This window comes from Dendronephthya gigantea, unplaced genomic scaffold, assembly GCF_004324835.1.
Source record: "Dendronephthya gigantea isolate DGI-Jeju-01 unplaced genomic scaffold, DenGig_1.0 000010F, whole genome shotgun sequence".
Lineage (NCBI taxonomy): Eukaryota > Metazoa > Cnidaria > Anthozoa > Malacalcyonacea > Nephtheidae > Dendronephthya > Dendronephthya gigantea.
Window position 1 is genome coordinate 3,136,755 of NW_021163020.1, and position 22,525 is coordinate 3,159,279.

General features: G+C 38.7%; 3 protein-coding genes across 3 annotated transcripts; 2 read left to right on the top strand and 1 right to left on the bottom strand.

Moving 5' to 3' along the window:
* The first annotated feature begins 575 nt into the window (after positions 1-575).
* Positions 576-6,284, top strand: LOC114518032 (secreted frizzled-related protein 3-like). The gene is made up of 5 exons (XM_028537922.1): positions 576-1,757; positions 4,829-4,906; positions 5,224-5,378; positions 5,599-5,693; positions 5,836-6,284. The coding sequence occupies exons 1-5, from the start codon at positions 1,253-1,255 to the stop codon at positions 5,852-5,854; spliced, it is 852 nt and encodes a 283-aa protein (XP_028393723.1). The 5' UTR covers positions 576-1,252; the 3' UTR covers positions 5,855-6,284.
* LOC114518030 (ATP-binding cassette sub-family B member 8, mitochondrial-like) lies at positions 4,566-17,829 on the bottom strand. Its single transcript, XM_028537920.1, has 14 exons — positions 17,583-17,829; positions 16,267-16,917; positions 15,578-15,880; positions 15,024-15,227; positions 9,798-10,003; positions 8,999-9,192; positions 8,733-8,804; positions 8,285-8,341; positions 8,122-8,180; positions 7,952-8,014; positions 7,493-7,602; positions 7,171-7,208; positions 6,408-6,536; positions 4,566-5,590 (listed from the first exon to the last, which is right to left on the bottom strand). The coding sequence occupies exons 1-13, from the start codon at positions 17,714-17,716 to the stop codon at positions 6,441-6,443; spliced, it is 2,187 nt and encodes a 728-aa protein (XP_028393721.1). The 5' UTR covers positions 17,717-17,829; the 3' UTR covers positions 4,566-5,590; positions 6,408-6,440.
* An 820-nt stretch (positions 17,830-18,649) lies between these two features.
* On the top strand, positions 18,650-22,384 carry LOC114518488. The gene is made up of 3 exons (XM_028538489.1): positions 18,650-18,806; positions 19,389-19,600; positions 19,999-22,384. Exons 1-3 carry the CDS (start codon positions 18,710-18,712, stop codon positions 21,925-21,927), a joined length of 2,238 nt encoding a protein of 745 aa, XP_028394290.1. The 5' UTR covers positions 18,650-18,709; the 3' UTR covers positions 21,928-22,384.
* The last annotated feature ends 141 nt before the right edge of the window (positions 22,385-22,525 follow it).

Consider the following 22,525-nt stretch of genomic DNA (forward strand, 5'->3'; position numbering starts at 1 on the left):
TGTCAAGCAAATTCGTGGATGAAACATGCGAATCGTTAGCAGCTGCGGGAAGAGGCCTTAGTTGAAGTACCTCTAATCTTTGGTACGTGTGCTTGTGACAGCATCTCATGAAAACTGCTACGTTTTTTTAAATGTTCGTGCTGTTTTTATTAGAAGGGAGGTCCCGAAATTTGGTCTGGCGACACGTTTTCTTTCCGTGTTGACGTCAATCACATATTTCAAAGCACATCTGGTTAAGCTTTTGATTCGTATGTCGTGTTAGAAAGCCGTGGGTCGTGGCTAACGTTTTCTTCTTGCACAGTCCATATTTTTTGAGGCTATTAATCTAAGGCCAAATGGTTCAGTTGGCTCAGAAGATGCCGATCCTGAAGTGACTGAGGAGAGATATTTGCAAAGCAAAAGTTAATTTTCAGTGTATGCATACTGCGATAGTCACGACGCACGAGTTTTGGCCCTCGAAACACGACCAGAATCAGAAATACCATCTGCGTTTCAAATGTCAGCACTTGTGATACCCCATGAATGGTTTTCGCTCACGTGTAGAGAGGTAAATACCATCACCTATCAATGTTATTTCATGCACAGTATAAGACTATTAAAGGTCTTAACCTCTGCTCTTTCGTAGCCTCTTTAAAATGGCATTCAAACGGCATAAATCTCGTTTAAACACGGTCTCTCATTGGCTAAGACAGAACTGGTAACAGACAAGCTCGATATAAAACTTTGGCCAACAATAGATGCTTGCTATACTTCGTTGTTTGTAAACATACTCGCACGAGCGACGAAAACAGTCGTCTTGAAAATTGGCAGAATACTCAGCACACAAGTGCGAGCCCGTGTCCTCGAAGGCTGGGTTGAAAATTCGATGTGATTGGTAATTCGGATATCAATTCTCTTCCTAACGTAGTGTTTGTCATTTTCAGTGACTAGTGTTACAGTGCAAGAAACAAGCTCTGTATTACAGCCACAGAGGTTTAAGTTCAGTCGTTTGAAGGTAAGCTTTTGAAGTTGAAGAAAACTCACAGTGCTTGGCTGTCGAAACTGAGGAAGCCTCCAAAAGCTGTTAAGAAGATTTTAGAATTTCTCAACAACGAACTCGATCCCAACCTAAATATTTTAGTGGAATTCATAACATAGACCGAAAAGTTCATCTGGGTTGTCAATACCAAAAACTCTCAGCAAGTGTTAGCTTTTCGACTAAATTCGAGAATCGATACTTTGACGTTAATTCTGTTGGCGATCCTGTTTCAAAATGGCAATTCCTTGGTTCTTTCTTTCTCTCTTCACAACCGCACTCGCCTGGCAAACGTCCTACCCCTACGACAGAAGGGCAAAATGCGAAAAAATCGTAGTGCCTTTGTGCAGAACAAACGAATCGAAATACGACCAAACTCGACTGCCAAATTTCTTCGCCATCCCTGATCAATTCAACGTACAACTCTTCACCGAAAAGCCCAAAATACAGGAACTGGTCAAAACTAAATGTTCAGAGGATCTCGTGTTCTTCTTGTGCTCTGTGCTCCTGCCTATCTGTATTTCTGAATCGTCATCCACGATGGTGCCACCGTGTCGAAGTCTTTGCGAGAACGTCTACAGAGATTGTATACAAAGCATTACGAGGTTGAACTTTACTTGGCCAGGTAATCTGAACTGTAGCGGATTGCCTGATCACAACGAAGGAATCTGCATCGCTCCGAATGCCTTCGTCGGTACGACAACACCGATGCCAACAACGCCGGCTCCACAACAACTGAAGTGTAAGTGCATTTCAATTGTTCAAAAAATTCGCTGCCGTATTCTATATAATTATTATGATGTGTATTTTGGGGAGATTAACTAGATAAATTAAACGCGGCGCAACGTTAAGGATAAATGCAAAAACAAAACGGATATACATCAAAAGATTACAACCAAAGTCGGTGTAGTCGGTCGCACCATTAGCCAATGTTTCATTTGGTGAAAATAGTCGGCGGACAAGCAATCATGCTTTTGTACACCTAGAGATAAATTGACATGCTATGTATAACCATCCTCCTCTCTAGTTGAATTATACCGGCAAAATAGCATTACAACATCCCCTAATATCCAGTTGTAGCTAATTAGCTCTTATTAGAGCTGGAATTTTCGTTAAGTTTGACAACAGAGTAGATTGCCCATATTTTGCACTTCATGCTTTCCATGTCATGCGAAAGCTGAAGAAGTTACACATGAAAGTTGAATTTGTTACGAAAGCATCAAATTTGGTAAACACTCTTTCTTTAAGCAGTTGTTATATATATATGGCTACGAAATTTAATGCGAAGTTGTTAGAAGACACTTCGCCTTGGTTAAATTGGAACGTTGTTTAAGCACAATATAAGCGACTGAAATAAGCATTTTAGAACACGCGTATTCCATGCTAAACAACGTCGCGAGATCGCACGTATACGCGAGGTACACCTTCTTGGTGGTCGAAAAAGCGCGCTGTGAACAAGGGAGGTGATGCAAACATTTGCGGGGAACCTTCTAAATTAACGTTTAATGCGAGCTCATAAATTGCGCATTATCGCAGCTTGCATGCTTTGCACTTAATTATACAGCTTGCGCAAAGTGGCGCACTCGAGCTGGCATTAACGTGGTATTCTACATGATCATGATACTCTAAGCATCGCTCTGCGCCTCGAATTTGGATCACCTATACTGATCATCATAATTTACAATACTTTGCGTGAGAGACCTGAGGTATAAGACTGCGTGGTAATCCCATCATCGCATATTTTAGTTTTGCTCTAGCGGAAAATTCCTCAACTTGATAAGGCGTAAATTGGCTTTCGAATACAACATCAAAGTAGCAGTTGCTCATTAGTTATATCTCATAAAAGACAACAAAAGATCGAGAAGTCTACCGCTCGGGAAACGGGATGATAGCACTTGCAGCAAGCACTCTTGATCAAAGCGGTTCGCCTTTTTTTTTAAGGAATTATGTGAATGATATACATAAGATCAGGAAATTGCTGGAGGGAGAACTCGAAAATCTTAATCTTCACATGAATTCCCACTTGCGTCATCTTCTTTTTTTTTCTAGATAAGTTGGGTTTTTTTTATTTGTATTTCTTCACTGTTGCCTAATGTACATTAACGTTTGCTTCATCCATTCGCTTCGATTGAAATAGGCACTGAAGACAATCGTTTTCATGTTTTTGTCAAAGCAAGGAAGCAAAGCAAGCTACCTATTAAGTACTCTCATGGAACTTTGAAATTCATATAATGTACGGTTATGAAATTAGACGCTGTCACGACCTCTACTAATCAGACCATGGGAAGACTTTAGTGGGAAAGCCAAAACTAATTAACTAGTTTACACCTTCAACTCAATGTTTAGCAACGCCTGCATGCCTAGTCTGTGGAAAAACAATCACTTTCAACAAAAACATTCTGGTATTTCAGATATGGATTCTAGGATCACGTTCGTCACAAACTGAATGTATTGAAGCCATTAGGCTGTCATTTAACTCTTTATCGCTTTCCCATTACGGACTGCTGGGAGACGTATTAATGGTAACGACTGTTCTCGCATGCAAACACATGGCTTTTAGCGAAAGAATGATGTATACATTCTTTCTGGAGCCTAGCCTAAAAGCCATATGCTTCTAGGCGAGAATGTGTACAGGGCTTTCACCTGCCCATCTCGCAGAGTCTCACGCTGAGTTGTAAAAGGCATTAGCAAACATATGTTAATTGAAGTTTTGATAAGAAAGACAGACGAGTTTTCCATCTGCTGGGCTACTGACCAGTAAAAGAAGACTACTGTTTGTATAAGATAGACATAAAAATGATATAGTCCTTTCTCGACTTTGCAAGAACAGTTTTGGAAATGACACAGCGCCTGTATCCTGAGGTCCTTGTTTCACATCCGGAATAAGTATATTAACACTGACTGGATTAATAGAGCCCCCTGGATCTTTAGGAAGAACAGCATGGAACCAGAGGTGTTACTCAGTATAACAAGTTTATTTAGGTAGCTGTAAGCCTGTGGGTTTCACTCGCAACGATTCAATTCCCATCGAAAATCCCGCCCAGCGGAAATTTGAAAAACACTTGACTAAATACTGTAGGCGGAGATTTTGTTTTCCGTGCGAGAGATAAATCTGGACATATTGTGTTATTCAGGATTTCCGCGTATTGATGTAAGAGATGAAACTGCTAATTGTACAATACGCATATTGAATCATATTTAAAACAATCTGTTAATTTGTTTACATGAAAAATACTTGTTTGTAATATTCCAAAAAATGTATTTTTGTATTCGCGCGCGCTCAGTGGAAAAGTGTTGGAAGTGGAAGCGTGGTGACGATATGGTAGTAATTTCGTGTCCAGAATGTACGAATATAATCTTAATTTTAATCCTAAACTACTTACTCTAAAGGATTGGATTAAGGATTAAACTCGTGAATTCTGGGCATGGAATTAATACCGGCGGAATACCATGGAATTAATGCGATATTTTCCACTACTTCATTCCGGAATATTAATATCAGGTTTTTAAATATGGAAACATAAAAGGAAAATATATGTCCAATCTTTGGGCAAACTGCAAAGTACACCTGACTTTATGTATTTATCTACATCTCGCTAACCATTCAGTCATCGTTAGGATAAATCAGATAAGGTTAAGCGGTATTTTTACAAGACTATAAGTATAAATTGCGATAAGGTACAATACAGTATGAATTACGGTCAATATCTTCGTTGGCGAAAAGCCCACATTTTAGGCTGAACGCCACTCAGGCACACTGGCAGAAATCAAACCCGCGATCATCAATGTTCACCACAATTTTTTTTCACACAGTTCATTGTCCCAAACGTTCTCAAGTGTCCTCGCGTCGAAAAAGTATCAATCAAGCCTTTTTAAGGAAATATGATTACGGTATGTTGTCCTGCCTTCTTTTGCAATAAGTGTCATGTTTATATATATTCATGGTTGCAAGTGGAATTTGAAAAATTTCACAAAGTCTTCACATAAGAGTTTTTTTCAAATTCTGGACAAAAGACTCATTTCATAACCTCAAGTCATTTCTCAACGCCCAAACGCCTATAGTTAACTAGTTGCTAGTGCTTATTCCTGTGTATTCTGCTGACGTAATTAAAAACTTACACATGCAAACAAGTCACAAACAAGATCACACATCAAACTCTGTTCACCGTGTGATATTCTGAATGAACGTTCGTAAATTCTTCTTACAGTTTTCCATGCGAGAATAGGACGACGTCAAGGTAACGTTGCAATCCTCGCTCGATCATCCTGCACAAACATCGCCTCACACCAGATACAGTTGAAAGTGTCATGTAGAAAGAAATTCAGAAGAGTCAATGGAGAAGTTCTGATTTTAGCAAAGAAGGTAATTACAAAAAGAGATACTAAGGGACACATGAAACTCCGCCCCATTTGTATTTCCCCCGAGAATCTATTCGAGATATTTAAGGGCCAGTCTGTATCAGTTGTATACACATATAGTTGTATGAAACAGTACCCTAGAGCAAGTCCATTCCAAGAAAGGCCCTAACAGAGTCCTCTTCTCTGGAATTCTCCTGAAATATTTTTTTGCTTTATCTTGTAAGGGAAAAAAGCACATGACAATCGAGAAGCTAATGGTTAGACTGAGCAAAAACGACATGAATAAGGCAATAAAAAGACACACATGCTCCTCAAAGAAGTAAGTCTCAGAAAAGTATCGATCTATAGGTGATTCCAAAATTCATCATGAAGAATACAAAAATTTCTTTATATATGCATGAATGTTCTCCTGTGGTTTAATGATATATGAAACCTAACCTAATCTCCTTTTATAAATTTAGAAGAAAAAATAATGGTTAAGATGAAAATGGAAACATAATGTTGTTTGAAAGGCGTTTGGAGCTTCACTATAGCAAACCCCAGTTGTAAATATATCCACATTAATATAAGATTAGTTTTAGACGATAATGGATTTGTATTTTAAAGACCAGTTTCCCTTTTGTTTATTTTAACACAAAAATGGGATTTTTATGTTTGTGTGTAGATCTTGTATTGTAACTTTAATTTGGTGAACAATTGTTTGTGTCTTAGGCGCTCGAGAAAAACCCACTTAGTTTAGGAGACCGCAACTAAAATTTGCAGTGATTGGTTTGTATATGTTGTCGTGTGTATTGCCAGATCATTATAACATAAAGTACTATACATAGTTATCTTATAATCATGATTATATGACTGTATCAAATACATCACGTTATGTTTAAAGTGAATAAAACTATTTTGTTAAACAATACTTCGAAGAATTTTGTTTCATTGCAAGTCTTGAATCCATGTTCATGAAATTAAGGCGTCGCTAAATTTAACATGCATGAGACAATATTTGTCAATATTTCGAAGCTAACATGCACTAACTGACCTGAATTTTGTTGTTATCAACTGAAGGAGAACTCTATTGATAGTGATGATGATGTAATAGGATAGTCTGTCTTCTCACAAGTTCAGCGTAAAGACCGTTCTTTTTAATCAGTTCTGTATGAGTTCCAAGCTAAAATGAAGACACATCGCATGAGGACAATCGTCGCCATGGCTGCCAACATTTGTACTCTTCCTATTTACCACCATTATAAACATAACTAGCATCATACGTATTACCACCATCATAACTATCACTGTCAGGAACATCACGATGACATTGCCATCACCAGTACCACCACAAACATCCCCATCAAAACCACACACCAGTATCATCACATTTAGCACAACAAGTAATGTTACCATCACAACTATAGCAGCAATACTTGTATCGTTATCGTAACTACCATCACAAGTAATTCAGCACAGACTATCATAAGATACATCGTTACCATCCAACACATTCCAACCAATCAGCATAACTACCACTCCTGGATCATTACATTCAGCACAACTATTACAACTACCATAAACAGCATCGTTACCATCGCAACTATAAACACCACAATCATCAATTTCAGCACAATTATCAAAACAACCAAAACCAGTACATTACCAACCTTAACAACTACCAACAGCAGAATCATGATATTCTACCAACGTCCAACACCAGTATCATGACCGATATGATCATAATCAACAATGTAACTTCCACTATATCCATCTCAGCGATCATAATAACTAAGAAATAATAAAGTTTTCCCTACCTCTTTTATTTTTCCGTCTGACAATACAGCTATTGCGTCTAAAATAAAAATATTTCAAATCAATGTGTTTCTAACTTGCCGACGGGATCACACGAGTACAACACGGATTATCCTCACTAAATGCTATTAAAAGAGACGACGGATGTTATTTCTGACGCTGATACATCAGAAAGTATATTTGTCTGTTTCTCTATTGCTTTTTCAGATAAAAAATTATCTTATTGGATATTCCGGCTTTAAAAATGGCTTTTTGGATTAAATATTGGTACTCGATTCGCCATCCAGACTATGTTTTCAGATCAATACAACTGCCTTAACATACCAGCTTCTTGTATCGTGCTAAGACGATGCGCAATCACCAATACAGTTCTTCCTTCGGTCAGCTGATCCAGTGCTTCTTGAACGACCCTTTCCGACTCAGCGTCGAGAGCGCTTGAATAAAAAGTCAAAATGCATGTATTCTGTTTCTACTGTATTTATGATGGATATAAATAATTAGGGAACGTCTTTATTATATGAATTAGTGATATTGTATTGTACTTTTTAATCAATCCAACGTTTTGGGTAATTCGTTTCGTTTTAGAAACTTTAAAACACAAGAAATTTTAATTGATTCAGAAATGATTTCAGCAGAAAAATGATTCAGAATTTATTACACAAACGCTTTGGAATGTTTCAACAAGCGACCCCTACACAGTAACTTTTACTAAGACTTGATAGCTCTAACTGATATTCATGATAGTCGTAGAAAGCTTATATATAACAGCAAATTGTGTCATACCTCGTGGCTTCATCAAGAATCAGTATTTTCGGATCCTTTAATAAGGCTCTTGCTATTGCAATCCTGTATAAATGACAAGACAATACATACTTCAAAAAACGTTGTGCAATTTATAAGGTTAACGTCCTTCGGTCGAATTTATCTAATTTATCGAATAATATCCTTTATACCTTTGTCGCTGTCCCCCGGAAACTGTGACGCCACGTTCGCCTAATACAGTCTCATATCCCTTAAAGCAAAGATAAATCGGTTTTGAATGATAAACGTCGTTTAAAGCCAGACAACTCAACTCCTCAGCAAAAGGATACTGACTAGTGGTGGTCAGTGCATTACCTCCGGGAATTTCGTTATAAAGTCATGAGCATTTGCTTGTCTCGCTGCCAGATGCACCTGAATAGGAAGATACACATATATCACAAGAAATCCATTCCAATGTACCTGTTCGTCCAATTCCACCTACATACAGTCTAGCTAACCTAACACCTTTTATCCTGTATAGTGTACCTGCTCATCCAACTGCTACCGCTTATATTAATGCTGCATCTCCTCGTCCACCTTTAACCCCTGTATGATGTACCTGTTTGTCCTGCGTTATACCCTATGCAGTATAGTATGTACACATGCTCGTCCATCTTTTACTCCCGCTCGATCACTTTTAATCCCTGTATAGTGTACATACTATCTGGTCCACCTTATAGTATCCTCTATATTGTACCTGCTTGCGCTTTTGTTTATTTAGAGTGTACCTGTTCGTTCACCTTCTAACCCCTGTATAGCATACCTCCTCGTCTGTTGCACTTGGTTTACCATATCGAATGTTCTCTAACACTGAAGTTGCGAACAGCACTGGCTCCTATATCGAGGAATTTAATAGTATTTCATTGCATGGTGGTATTTGCTTGCCTCTGGAGCAAAAGTCCAAGTAACATGAGCTTAGAAAAATATTGAAATGGTCCACCTACTACCACCTAAGTATGCACAAGCGTCTGTTAAAGCACCACCACATCTTGTGGTAACTACGTACTATTTTCCCTGCGAATATCTCACCTGGTTTATATATCCAACAAGTTCCCCACGTATCCACGCAGGACTTAACTTATCTATATTATGTCCATCAATGGTGATGGAACCGCCATCTACATCATAAAATCTCTCGATAAGTGACGCCACTGTTGACTTTCCTGATCCACTAAGTCCACATAATGCCACCATTTCACCGGCGCGGACCACTAAATTTAGACCTAAGGTCGGATAAAAATATAGTGTGAATGACTAGGACGATGGTCGTGGTGTTCATTGTAATGATGATGCAAGCATTAATCGTGATATTATAATAATCACTTTCACAATCATCATTATTACAATCATTATAATGACGTTTGTAGAAATGATGATTGTGATAATAACGATTTTAATAATGATTATTGTAATAATGACGTTTGTAACAATGATGATTGTGATAATAATGATTGTGATAATGATTCGAATGATGAGGATTGTAACAATGATTGTGATAATCATAATTGAAATAATGTTGTAATAATTAGAAAGATGATGATTTTGATGATTGTAATAATGACAATTGTGATCATGATTGAATCTGATGATTTGAATAATCATGGCTATAATGATGATTGTAATAATGATGATTGTAATAATGATGATTGTAATAATGACAATTGTGATGATGATTGATGCTGATGATTGGAATAATGATGGATATAATGATGATTATACAACATTGAGGAGAAAATGTCGGTCGCAATGTATCTTCAAAAATTTGCTAAAATATAAGCGCAAGATGAATTGCTATAATCCAGTAATACGAAAAAAATATCATTCTAACCTCTAAGTACTTTCTGACCAGGTCTAGTGGGATACTCAAAGCGAACATTATTGAAAAAAATCTCTCCTTGGATCTCGTTGAGGCGAGGACACAAACCATCCTGGTTGTTTATCTTAGGCTCCAACATCATATATTCAAAAACACGAGATCCTGCGCTTAGTCCACGGATCACTTGACCGAATAGGATAGAAATGTTGCCCATTGATCTATATAGAATTTAATAAGGAATGTTACTTCATGCAGCTGATATAGCTGTGAACACCAGAAATGCTTGCACTTATTTGGTGGATATAAGAATACCAGAAGCAACGCTATGGTACAAAGAAGAAATGCGTTTATTTGTCTTCAGCTACACGATTACGTTTTCAAACTGTTTACAATATCATTGATTATCATAAAACATTTTACATGTACGACCTAAGTTCTAGGTTTCTTTGAAACTTTATGTTGCGGTTAGACTATAGTTTGTGCCTATATTCTACTACACTTGTACAGTTTCAAGACATCACTTGCCAAGGAGCTTCACTGGACATATGGTTGTTGCAGTGTAACACATTGTTGTCGTAGGCCTACAAACCAAAGTTAGCTAACTATATGTATTTTAGCGAACCAACAACAATGTATAGTACGATATTTTAAAGATTAAGGTAAATGTTAAAGATAGTTAAATAAACTGCATGAGTAAAAAATATAACTTGGGGGTTTATACCACAGTTTTTGGCTTGCTGTGAAAACTGTCCGGACGACAAACAATTTTCCTGAAATTCTGGTCGAATTCTGCTTTTCCTCGCTGTAGTAAAGTGGCTTACACCTTACTACTCATCTTTAATTTCAACAGATCACCTAATGATTTTATGTTTCCGGTTCTGAGTAAGAAATGGAAAAGATTAACTTCATTATCTTCATTCCGCAGGAGACGTTCCAAAGCACCCAAGTCTCCTCCCGTGAAAAGAACGCTGAACATATTCCTTTTCATGATTAAGTTAGAACCGGGAATTTCTTGGCAGGCTTCTCGCGAGCCAAATGGGTTAAGGCAATCCTGAACAATTTCTGGTTTCATTTGACATCCATTCATCAACCAATCCTTCGTTCTCTGGTAGTCATTTTTACTGTGGCAAGTGAATAGAAACGGAACCCTCTTTGCAATAGCATAGACTACGACTGGGAGCCAGTTATAAGTACCATCGTAAAGACCAGGAAAAAAAGCCACAATGCAGTCCGGTTTCTTGTAGTCACTGGTAAGAATGTATTCTTGGTAGGTCCCTCGAAATAAAGTAATCACTGGACTAACGATTTGTACTTGTCCTGGTGGGGATGTAAGTAGTGGCCCAACATAAACAATACGAAGTTCACATCCAATAAGATTTGACAGGACGTAAAAAAAAACTCTGATGTTAGGAATTTCATGCATTGGTTCAGCACCTACAACGTGAAGTTTGAGTATTTTATCCTTCTCTCGGTCGTTTAACAAGCCAACTTGTTTCATCGCATGGAACACAGTCATGGGATCAGTTAGAAGAAGCGTGAGTTCACTCATAGTATCTTTGTCTCGTTCTTCAACTTCTGCTTGGATGCATTTGGTGCATACGACTCTGTCAAAATCGGTTGTCATTCTCGGTTTGCGTGCCTTCTTATAAATTATTGTAAACAAATCAGTCCAAGTGTTCAATTCTTTTCGCTGCAACGGAGTTATTGGTTTGAACATGTCCAGTTGGTACAGCGGCAAAAAATTTCCGTCACCAATGCCTCTCAGATAATCCATGACACTTCTGTATTCCGGTGGAAGTTCAAAATTTTTCAAAATGTCAATCTCTTGCTGCCCTTTGGGTCCCTTGGGTTTCAAAGCTAACAAGGCTAGAGCATCTTCCTTTAGAAAAATTTGAACGTGAAAGTCGCTGAAGGAATTTTTTGACATCGCCAACAATTCATCACAAACCTCATCGTGAATATGGCTGTTCTCTTCTTTATGTCGCTGGCAACAATAATTAACCATCTTGCATCTATCACAGCTTATGAATTTCTTTCCATCACCCATGTCCTTCTCAAACTTTTTACAAGTCACGCAGTACGTCTCTTTTTTCATTCTATCGGACAGATCAAGGTCATCCTCGAGAAATCCAGTCACTCTGTTAATTCTTTTCATTAATTCACCAAGAACTGAATCTGTATTTTGGTCCCACCGAGCACACATTTTTCGACCATCTATAAACGTCTCCGCAGCTGCTCTAAGCCTTCCCATTCCTTCCAAAAGGCCAAACCCTTGCACTTGTATCCCTTTGCCCAGAACGGATCAATTCTCAGGCATTCCTCTCCATCTTCTAAGGCATTTTTATGTTCACCCAGGTTGTAGTATGCCATGCCTCGGTTGTAGTGGGCAACTTTCTTATTCGAATCATCTGGCTCTGTCGTTAAATACGCGGTGAACAGGGTTATCGCCTCTTTAAATTTTCCTTCCTTGAACAACTCCATTGCTTTGGCTCCTGGTTTTTTACCCTTCACCTTTTTGGTATTTTTTATGTTGTCCTCAGCTAACTTCTGAAAGTAAACAAATAATGATAAGAACCACCAACAAATGCACAATTCAACAACGAATGATCGCTGTCATCCAAGCAATCATAAAGTTGCATAAAGGAGAAAATTGCATATATATTTCTGGCAAAATAAAGGTATATCTAGGATAACTAAAAAGTACTATTATACATTATAGTAGTAAAAGCAATTTGATGGGCTAATAGTTGACAGATAAATCGCGCAATCACGCAAAATTCAGTCATCGGCTAGCAGATAACTGAGTTATCTGCAAATGAACCTGCGGTGGTTAACAAGCGGTATTCATTTGAATGTATTTATGTATTAATAATTGATGTATTTTTGGATGTTGCTATTAAATAAGGTTTTTCATTCCTTAATACTATGTTTACTATTCTTCAAATGTATAATAAAACAATTATTGAATTCGGTTTTTGTGATTCGGCTCGGCTGATAACGCTTACCTCGACCTTGATAACTCTGCATATCACAAAAACCTCATCCAATAATTGTTTATTAAACCTGGATTGAACAGTAAATAACAAGCAACAACATTATGAACGTCTATGTCTATATGGTTCGATTATCATATTACTGGACGAAATTTCTGAAAAAAAAAGCTACGGTTTGATTAAATGTTTACAATATACAGATACATACTCACATGACATATCTATTAGGGGACCAGGTTAGAACATTGACCAACTTACTTGGTTTAAACTTTCAATAAGGGGATTCAAAATTGCTTCAGTATTTTCGTCTGTGCCACTACACGTCTTTTGACCTTCCAGAAAAGTATTAATAGCATCTTTAAGTCTTCCCAGGCCTTCAAGAGCCAACCCCTTACATTTGTATCCCTTAACCCATAATGGATCAATCTTCAGACAACTTTCTCCATCTTCGAAAGCCAAGTCGTGTTTCCCCAGTTTGTTGTACGACATCCCACGATTGTAGAGGGCCACTTTCTTATTACGTTCGTCATCTGGCATCGTCTTCAGGATCTTGGCATACTCGTTTATCGCTTCTTTATAATTTCCTTCTTTGAAAAATGTCATTGCTTTAGCACCAGGTTTGACATTTTTTTCTTCTCTTTTGCCTGACATTCCCTTGAAATATTCTAGAGCGATAAAAACAATTACATTATATAAACAATTACAAGCAATGATGAAAGTAGAACGTGCAGTGATAAAATGAGAAATGTGCAGTGATAAATGGTATTTTCAGTCTCAACAGACGTCACACAGCTAATTTAAATAATTGGGTTGTGAGGGAGTAGTCTACCGCATCGAACAGACAAAGCACTGTATAGATTTCACACGACACCAGCACATGAAACACTCGCATCGGTAACTGGCGTGTATTTCATTATACATTATTTATTTATACAATAACGAGTAAAAAATATCGAAACTATGAATCTTGAATCGTTGAAAATAGCATCATCATATACAATAATCAATTATATACTTCGTCATTTTTTATATTCTTAAACTGAATATGAATAAATTAAAAGTTTAATCAAAACAACAAACTTTTACACTTTATTCGGTAATAGAGTTATTCATGTTAAAAAGAACAGCGTTTGATATATACTTCGCCTTTGCCTTTTACGGAAGTGAGCTGACTTTTAAAGGCTTAAAAGTTAAATGTGGTTAATGTGCAACAGCCTTATTTAGGTATCTGTCGGATTACTTTCGAAATCAGGTATACGTTCACAAGCTTATATTATTATGCTTGAAGGGACACTTACCTCGAGGTTCACACAAATAAATTTTCCAAAAAAAGTGTAGTAGAATATGGGTGGAAGTTCAGTTGTGACGAAATTCGATGTGCTAGCTCTATATACGACGCGGTTTTGAAGCAATGAAGTAACTCTAGCGAGACACAGGTATGAACAAGTTGTGGCACCAGGAATTTAGGAATTTGGGGTTTCCCACAGTTTTAAAGTGACGTCAAATATTCCCACAATGCTTTGCGGTCGAAACTCCATTGCGCTTGCGTCGAAACTACGTTGCAATTGCTCCTTGCGCTATATATGTAATAACTTAGCATCAAATGTGGTATAACAACTGCCTAAATAGACAAAACACTTCTCGACGTTTCGACCTTAGGGCCTTCGTCAGGAGAGTTACTTCTCGACGTTTCGACCTGAGGGCCTCCTGTTTTGTCTATTTATAGGCAGTTATTATACCACATTTGATGCTAAGTTGTTTGAAGACGCTGCCACGCTGCTCCTTGGTTATATTGGAACTTATATATGTAATATACTATACACGCATCGCGAAAGGTATGAGGTATCCGTAAAACTTGTAGAACGATACTGTCTTAGTTATTATACTATAGGGTTCATTGATATTCTGAAGTATGAGGGACGGGGGGGAGGCGCTTGAGGGCCGAGACCCTTACCGCAAAAATAACCACGTGGAGGGTTAAGTCCCTCTTTTACTTCAGAAAAATGGTAATTTATCAACATTATTAAACAAATCTGGACCACTTTTTCACAAAGCAGATATAGCGGAATAAAAATTCTAGGTCTCTAAAGGTCTATCCAAGGGACGAAGATCCTATTTGTTTTGACGTGCAAATTTTATAAGTGATATTAGTCGTGATTGCCGAAGGACCCCACATGTATATTAAATTCAGTTGTACGTCGTTGTTAGAGATGGGAAAAAAACAACATCCATGAAAAGCACAGACCTTTGTATGAGTTGCGTTGAAGCAAGAAAACTCATCAGATTTCCAGGAGAAAGCTCGCTGCTTGCCAACTGAGAAGCGCCAGCGTATAACACGACTAAGGTCAGTGCATTGATGGTTACGTTAGTCAGACCTTGAAATGCACCAATACCTATCCCCAGTCTTTCGTTCAGTCTTCGTGACTGCTCCACTTCGTCGGTGTATAACCTGCATGAACACATTATGATATTTAGGAGGGTAAAGGAGAAGTGTGAAGAATGAGAATGGGTGAATGAGGAGGAAGGGTGAGTGAGGAGGCAGGGAGAGTGAGGAGGAAGGGTTAATGAGGGGGTAGGTAAAGTAGGGAGGGTAAACGAGGGAAAGTGAAGAAGGGAAGAGACTATAGAGGGAAGGGAGGGTGAAAGAAGGTTACAAGAAAGAAGGAAAGAGGAGGGTGAAGGAGGGGCGTTGAGAGTATTGCACTTTTTCATTCTTCCTACATAGTTTTGAAACAAAGCACGAATGCGTTTTTGAAACTGCGTCCTTCCACTACACTCTAGAAACTCAAAGGCTCTTACCCTATTTCCTTCTTCTCCATAGCGAAAGCCTTCACAGTTCGTACGTTGCCCAAAGACTCATCCGCAACGGCCAAAGCAGTAGCCAATTGTTCCTGCGCCTCGCGAGACATCTTCCTTAAGACAGACCCGAGTAATGTTCCGCATATAATAACACTAGGCACCAGGCTTCCTATCAACAGGGTGAGTTTTGGCGAGATCATGAAGAGCGTCACTACACAGCCGACAGTTTGAGTGACACTGCGTAGACCCTGGGACACGATCTGTTTAAACGCACTTTTGAAGTCTTGCACGTCAGAACTTAGCCTGTAAATCATTTTGAATTGTGAGTATTACCATATTGGTGTACTGAGCGAGGTAGAGTTTCCCACACTAAAATATAAAGATTGAGGGGGGGGGGACATCTGGAGAAAATATCACACATTACTTTATACCAACTCTTTATATTTCATTTTCGTCCTAAAATCTCACTTAACTGACTTCAAAACATCTGGAGTGAACATCTGGAGTGAACTAAAGACAAGCACACGCGACCCGAATTTGACCGGCCGAACTAAGTCGCTCGAATAAAATCAACTTCGGTTTTCATTTCATTCAAAATTGTTGAAAGGTAAGGTTTGAAAGTTTAGTTTCAGGGGTTGCTGGTGAAGTCCTTTTTGTATTTCCTGTCTTATAAACTCCAACTTACTTACCTGCTGATGAGTTCACCAGTTTTATGGGCGTCAAAGAACTGCACATCTTGCTTTACCAGGGAGGTAAACAAGCTGTTTCTCAGGCGAGCGGCCAGCCTTTCACCAAACGACGACAGCAAACTGATATAAACGAACGTCAGTGTCCCTTGTGTCACGTAAATAAAAACCAACTTCTTCGCTGGGGCTTTTAGAAGTGTCGCGCAGTCGGAAATACTTCCTTCTGATAAAGAAGACACAGCATTAACCAGCTCGCCCAGTAGCAATGGTAGCTTCACGTTAACCAACGCAACTCCAAAAGCACAAAAACTTGCAAGTACGAGCAGCCACAAATCCGGCCATAAAAACTTTAAAAACTCTGTAAATGCTATTTTAGGTTTCTTCTTTTTGGCTTCAACATCATGTTTTATGTCTGTTCTTATCTTCGGAGTGGTTTTATGACTCAGTTTCATAGAACAATAGGCAGTTGTTAGTTTCGCTTTAAGACATACTGCACCAGTGCAAGTCAGCCATAAATATTTTGAAGAAAAGAGTTTGGGTCCTTTTCTACAAAGAACATTGACGAAACCAGATAATGTAAGGAAAGTTCGAGCATTATTTTTTGTCGCTTTAAGTAGACCCGGCTGGACAAGATTTGGAAGACTTCGTAAAGATCTAGAAACAATTCCAACAAGATTCCATTTTCACTTTAAAACAAAACCCAGGCTAATAATTAACCTGTGCACAGAACTATAGCACAAGACTTGAGCCTGTCTTATAACTTCATTACATTCATATAAGGCATTTGAAATGGGGAAGATAATGCTCATCTTAATTGTGAAAGATGAACAATCCGTCCAAATAGGTAATCTATTTCCTTGTCAACAGTATATATTTGACACTACTATTATATATGAATTACATTTCATGGTTCTTTAGGATCAATCTTCATCTACATATGACAAATTTCAAGACATGCATAAACCTTATACCTGCACTTCTACATGGAAATAATCCCCTGCAGTGGAAAGTTTGTATGTTACACCAGGTATAATTGGCCTGGGGCGTAGGATTTCACAGATCATGTCAAATTTGACAGGATACAGAATCAATGTTTTGGTGCAACAGCTGTTGATGTATGATTGGCACAAAAGGGGTGGGCCTGTTATGACCCATCTGCAAAATATAAGGGGAATAGTCCCTTAATTAGGACTGAGGCACTTGATCCACTGATCTATTTAAACCATAGTCCTTACTATAATCCTAACAAAGAAACTTACAACGACAAGCCTAAGGATTATAAATTATAAACGCTCGATAGACAAACGATTGAAACGAACCTGTAAACAAAACTACCAGAACGACACAATCTAAAATTGATATTCTGCACTTCAACTGGTGATCTGACTGATCTCGGCAACCAGCGATTACCGAAACATCTTCTCCTCGTTGCATTTAAGAGACAATAAGCCATTTTCTTGCTTTCAACAGGAGATTCTTGTTTCAATCTCGTAGATTTTATGTAAACATTTCAAATTTAAAAACCAACATTCTGCATGGCTTGGAAGTATTGCATAAAAATGTCGAATATTCATGTAAGCATGGGTAAAAGGCTCTGGTTTACAGTCCAGTTTCTCTTATAGATCAAAGTAGTGTCTGCATGGATTTAGCCAGCGGGATACGCTTTAATCTAGTGATACGAAAAATCACTCAACGCAGAAAAAGATGGCTCATAGTTTTGATCTATAAGACTATAACTAGTTATAAGTTTATTTCAGACACATTTTTTGGATAATCTATACACTGTGTTCACATGATGGGACCAAGCGTATACTGATTGCCCGTCTGGGTATCCGTTCTGACACATTGAGAAAGGATAAAATTCGAGCACCCCTTCCCTGAACATGTTCAGCAGTCCAATGATAGAACAGCCTGGATCTGTTACGGCTCGACAAGACAACAACTTACTTAAATCTAACGTAGTATCCAGAGCAGCAAATTAGTTTTAGTCTAGTTTAATTAGATATAAACACCTGCTAATCAGATTAATTCCTTTAGCAACTTGTGATGAAACGGCTGACTTGGCAGTCACATTGCCACACCTTATTCAGAGACCTGTTGTTCCTGCAGGTAGTAAAAACAAATTATTCCTCCCTAAATTTCGTTTCCTCAATAAATCAAGTTATTGAAGAACGAGACAACAAGTTCAGAACTTATTTTTACCAATGTTTTTATCCTTACATTTTCTTCCGCCACAAAAACCTGTTGTTAATGTTGTTCTAGTTTGTTCAAGCTGTCTTATCGCTATATATGAGAGTTGACTTATTACTGAATGTCGTCATATAGACGATATAGACAATAACAGTTTTAAATTGGCTAAGTTCGCATGCAAAGACTCGTATTTGACTCTATGAAGAGGGGCGTTAGCTATGTGAAGAGTTCGGATTAAGAAAGTCAGGCAGGCAAAATGAATATTCTTTTACTCTTCATGCTTAGTAGTGTTGCCACTTTAATTTCAGTTGCTCAAGGAACCGTGACGTATGGATCTCTCTATAATCCTTACGGTAAGAAAAAATGAAATAGCCAGCTATAGTGTTTGTACACTACGTTTCAGCGGTCCTCTGTGCTACATACAGATGTACACCATAGGAAGTATTTTTGATTCTGTGAAAGAACAAAAGGAAAATGAAGACAGAAGGAAGCTTGATTGTTTACATTTGTATCGTCTGCTACAATATTATTGCCGTGTGTCTGACCAAAGCTCATCGCATATAATTTCAGTATTCACCCGAGATAAACCTAATTTAAACTTTTTTTTCTTGGCCATGCATGGAGGTGTAGTTACGTACATAAGATCAAATAAAAAATCAGACCAGAAAAAGTTTACATTAACCCAGTCTCAAAGCTTATATGCATTGTCCAAATTCAAATTAGGAGAAGAAGCCAGCGATAGTTTCTTGAGATAGCCTGCGTTGCTGTTTAGAGGTTTTCGTTGAGAGATACGTGTTTAGGCGTGGCTCTCAGCTATTCGTCTTAATAAACAACAAGATAAATAGATAATATCGTCTGTAGCCGGTATAGTGGAGGAGCACACGTTAATTTGATATCGATCATCTGGTAAAACGAACACTGTAAATTCATAATAGGTGGGGTGAATCAAGTAAAGCCACACTACCCGGAAGCTCTGGTCACGTATGGGCCCCCACAGCGCCGTAACAATCAGCCTGCAGTGCAGCGAGGCCAATTTTACTCTCCTCGTCCGCAGAAGCCCTACTATCCTGCCCAGACAAGGACGTATACCCCTGTGCAACCACGGCGTTATGCACCTGTTCGGCATCGAATGTATTCCCAAGCACAGGTAAGACGATTCATTTGCAGTCCTGTAATTCCGGTTTTAACTCCAATGAATAAGACAAAGACATAGAAAAATTGTTGTAGAGTATTTATGAATAGTACGGTTCATATGAGGGGTCCAACTCATTAGATAAATATGGATTCAGATTTCTTACGCTATCCTAACTTGGTTCATCATCACTAGCAATAATACTTTAGTTTTATATTAGCTAAATTTTTGAGCCGGTAAAGATTTGACGAAATTCAAATTTATTTTGAGAATTGGATGAGCCCTATCCACCACTATCTTTTCGTTGATTGTATCGTCTCGATTGGATCGTCTCGATTAGTTCCGTTGAAAAGATTTATAATATTTCTGCCAACATATTCATGCCCAATTTATCTGTTTCTACATTCCTATAGACAAGGGCCTACACCTATGGTCAACCACGTCTAGTGTACAGACCAGCACAACCGCGAAGTAACCCGCCTGCCCAGTCGCAGCCCTACGTACTTACCCATCCGCAGGTTTACGCTCAAAATCATCCCCAGCCAGTAAATGCTCTTGGTCAAATTAGGAGCTACACCCGTCCTGCAGCGGCCCAAAGATACTTCATGCCTACCAGTCAAGCCGCTGTTAGACCAGTTGTAAGACAACCAATGAACTCTGCCGTTCGACAGCAAATTCAGCCGATTAGGCCAATGAGCGCTAGTCTAATAGGTCAACCAATAAAGCCTCTCGTTACACAGCCACTTATTAGACAGCCGATCGGAATCCCTCAAACACCACTCACTAGAACCATGGCGCTAAAACAACCGATCTTATATCGTCCATCAATCAACTCACGATTTCCCCAGAGACTTAGTGCGCAGCCTATAGCCCCTGGTACCTACAGTAGAAATCATATACCAAAAAACCCTGCAATTTTCCCGCGTAAACCAATTCCACCAGGGAAGCCAACATCACGATACCCAAGCAACAGACGGAATAACATCGCTTTTAACAAGCAATTGCAAACTACTGAAAGAACGTTGGCTGCACGGAATTACATTGATGGCGTCGATATACCGCAAGCCGTGGCGGGAAAAGTAAGTAAATGGCCTATGAAGCCCCAAATGAACACAAATCCTGTGCGATCCCCAATTCAACCCATAAAACCCCAAATGAATCTGAAAGCAGGCAGTCAATTCCAGGGTCAACCTATCAGAGCCCAAGTTGGGCCAAACTCTCCGACAGGCCAGAAATTATCTACCTTTCTCAAAAAAGTAAATAAACTTCAAGATACCTTGAAAGGGAATACCATGAAACAAGGTCTTATTTACTATGACGATGACGTCAGCAACAAATCACAGCACAGACCGACAAATTTTGCGCCGCCTACAAGGAAACTGGGTTCGATGGGATCTCCCGGTGGAAGCCGGGTAACCTTCAACGAAGAGCCCACAGTACATCCAGCGATCATACCCGAGACAAAAGCTGTAAATCGACCAGGAAGTGAACGTGTTACAATTACCCAGGCCGAAAAAACTGTCGCGAAGAATAAGGAAAGCGACAAAAATACGCAGTCCGAAAGTACGACGGATATAGAGCAACCGCTGACAAAGAAAAGTGAAGTCGCTGAAAAACCGCTGTCCGAAAGCTCTACTGAAGCGACAGGACCTCGTACCGAGAATAACACAGGTCAAAAACAGCCAATGAGCCCCGAGTTTCCAGGAAAAACTGCTAATTTTGCCGCTGCCCAGGTAGACCTTGGGCTCCTTAAACAGAAAGTTCTACACAGCAACAATTCGCAATTTTTGAAACGAGTTTTGCATGTTTTACGAAAGTATACAAAACTTATGAAAACCAGTATAGCGGGAAAAAATGATACGAGGAATGTCCTGAACTTCTCAATTGCGCATAATAACAAAGGCGAAATGCCAAACGAAGAGCAGACGGGGAAAAATAAAGATATAAGTAAAATTAACAATACAATTTCGGAAAGTGTGGCGGGAACAGACCTTTCTAATGCTCTGAATTCAACGAAAACTGCCGTGAAAATGTTTGATTTGCTCAACAGTGCCTCGAAACCAAATCTAAAGTCTTCATTGGTGAGCGAGATAAATCAGGAAGCGGTATCTCATGGGCATAGTTCTGTCCCGATGAAAGATAGTTCGAAAAAACCAGCCGAGGGCGAAGATAAGGCTTCAGATCTGATGAATCTAACCTTGAAATCAAAAGCGGAGAAGATCGTGAAAGACGAGAACGCCAGCAAAAAGGAAAAAATTGAGACAGAAAGGAATGTTGGGAAACCTTTGTTTAATGTGGAGAAACTAAAATATGGACTTCAACGAGGAAATACGATTGATTAGAACAAAGCTGTAGTAGTAGCAATCTCGCAAAACCGCCTGAGTTAAAAGAGGCATTGTCTGCCAACCTAGTGGAATTTTAAAGCGTCTATAATGAGCTAAGATTCGATGTCCAGAAAGCTTTTTAATTTCAACAGTACTGTTGAGCAATTCAAAGTCCATTTTCTTCTAAAAGGATAGAACAAGTGTTTCCAAACCATACCTAGCTTTACTGATTATGTATGATTAGAATAATTGAAATATATAACCAAGGAGCAGCGTGGCAGCGTCTCTGTCGATAGAGGCCTGTCCAGTTAAGTAAACTTTCAACTGTAGTTAACGACAGAATTGGCCAATCAGAGTTAACTACGACTTAACTATGCCAAATATTGTTAAGAGTTTTATACAACCGCCTCCGGAAGTGTTTTTATCTATATTTAGGCATCAATACAAGGAATTTTGTTTGGACGAGTTTTGTAAGGTTTTTCAGTTTTTCCATATATTCTTTGTATAATCCAAAGGACGTGCTTAAAATGGTCGGAAGTTTTACTTAGTCACAAGCAGGTACTTCAGTGAAACAGGATTTGTTTCTGGCCTAAACTGGTTTTATCAGCTCAGATTT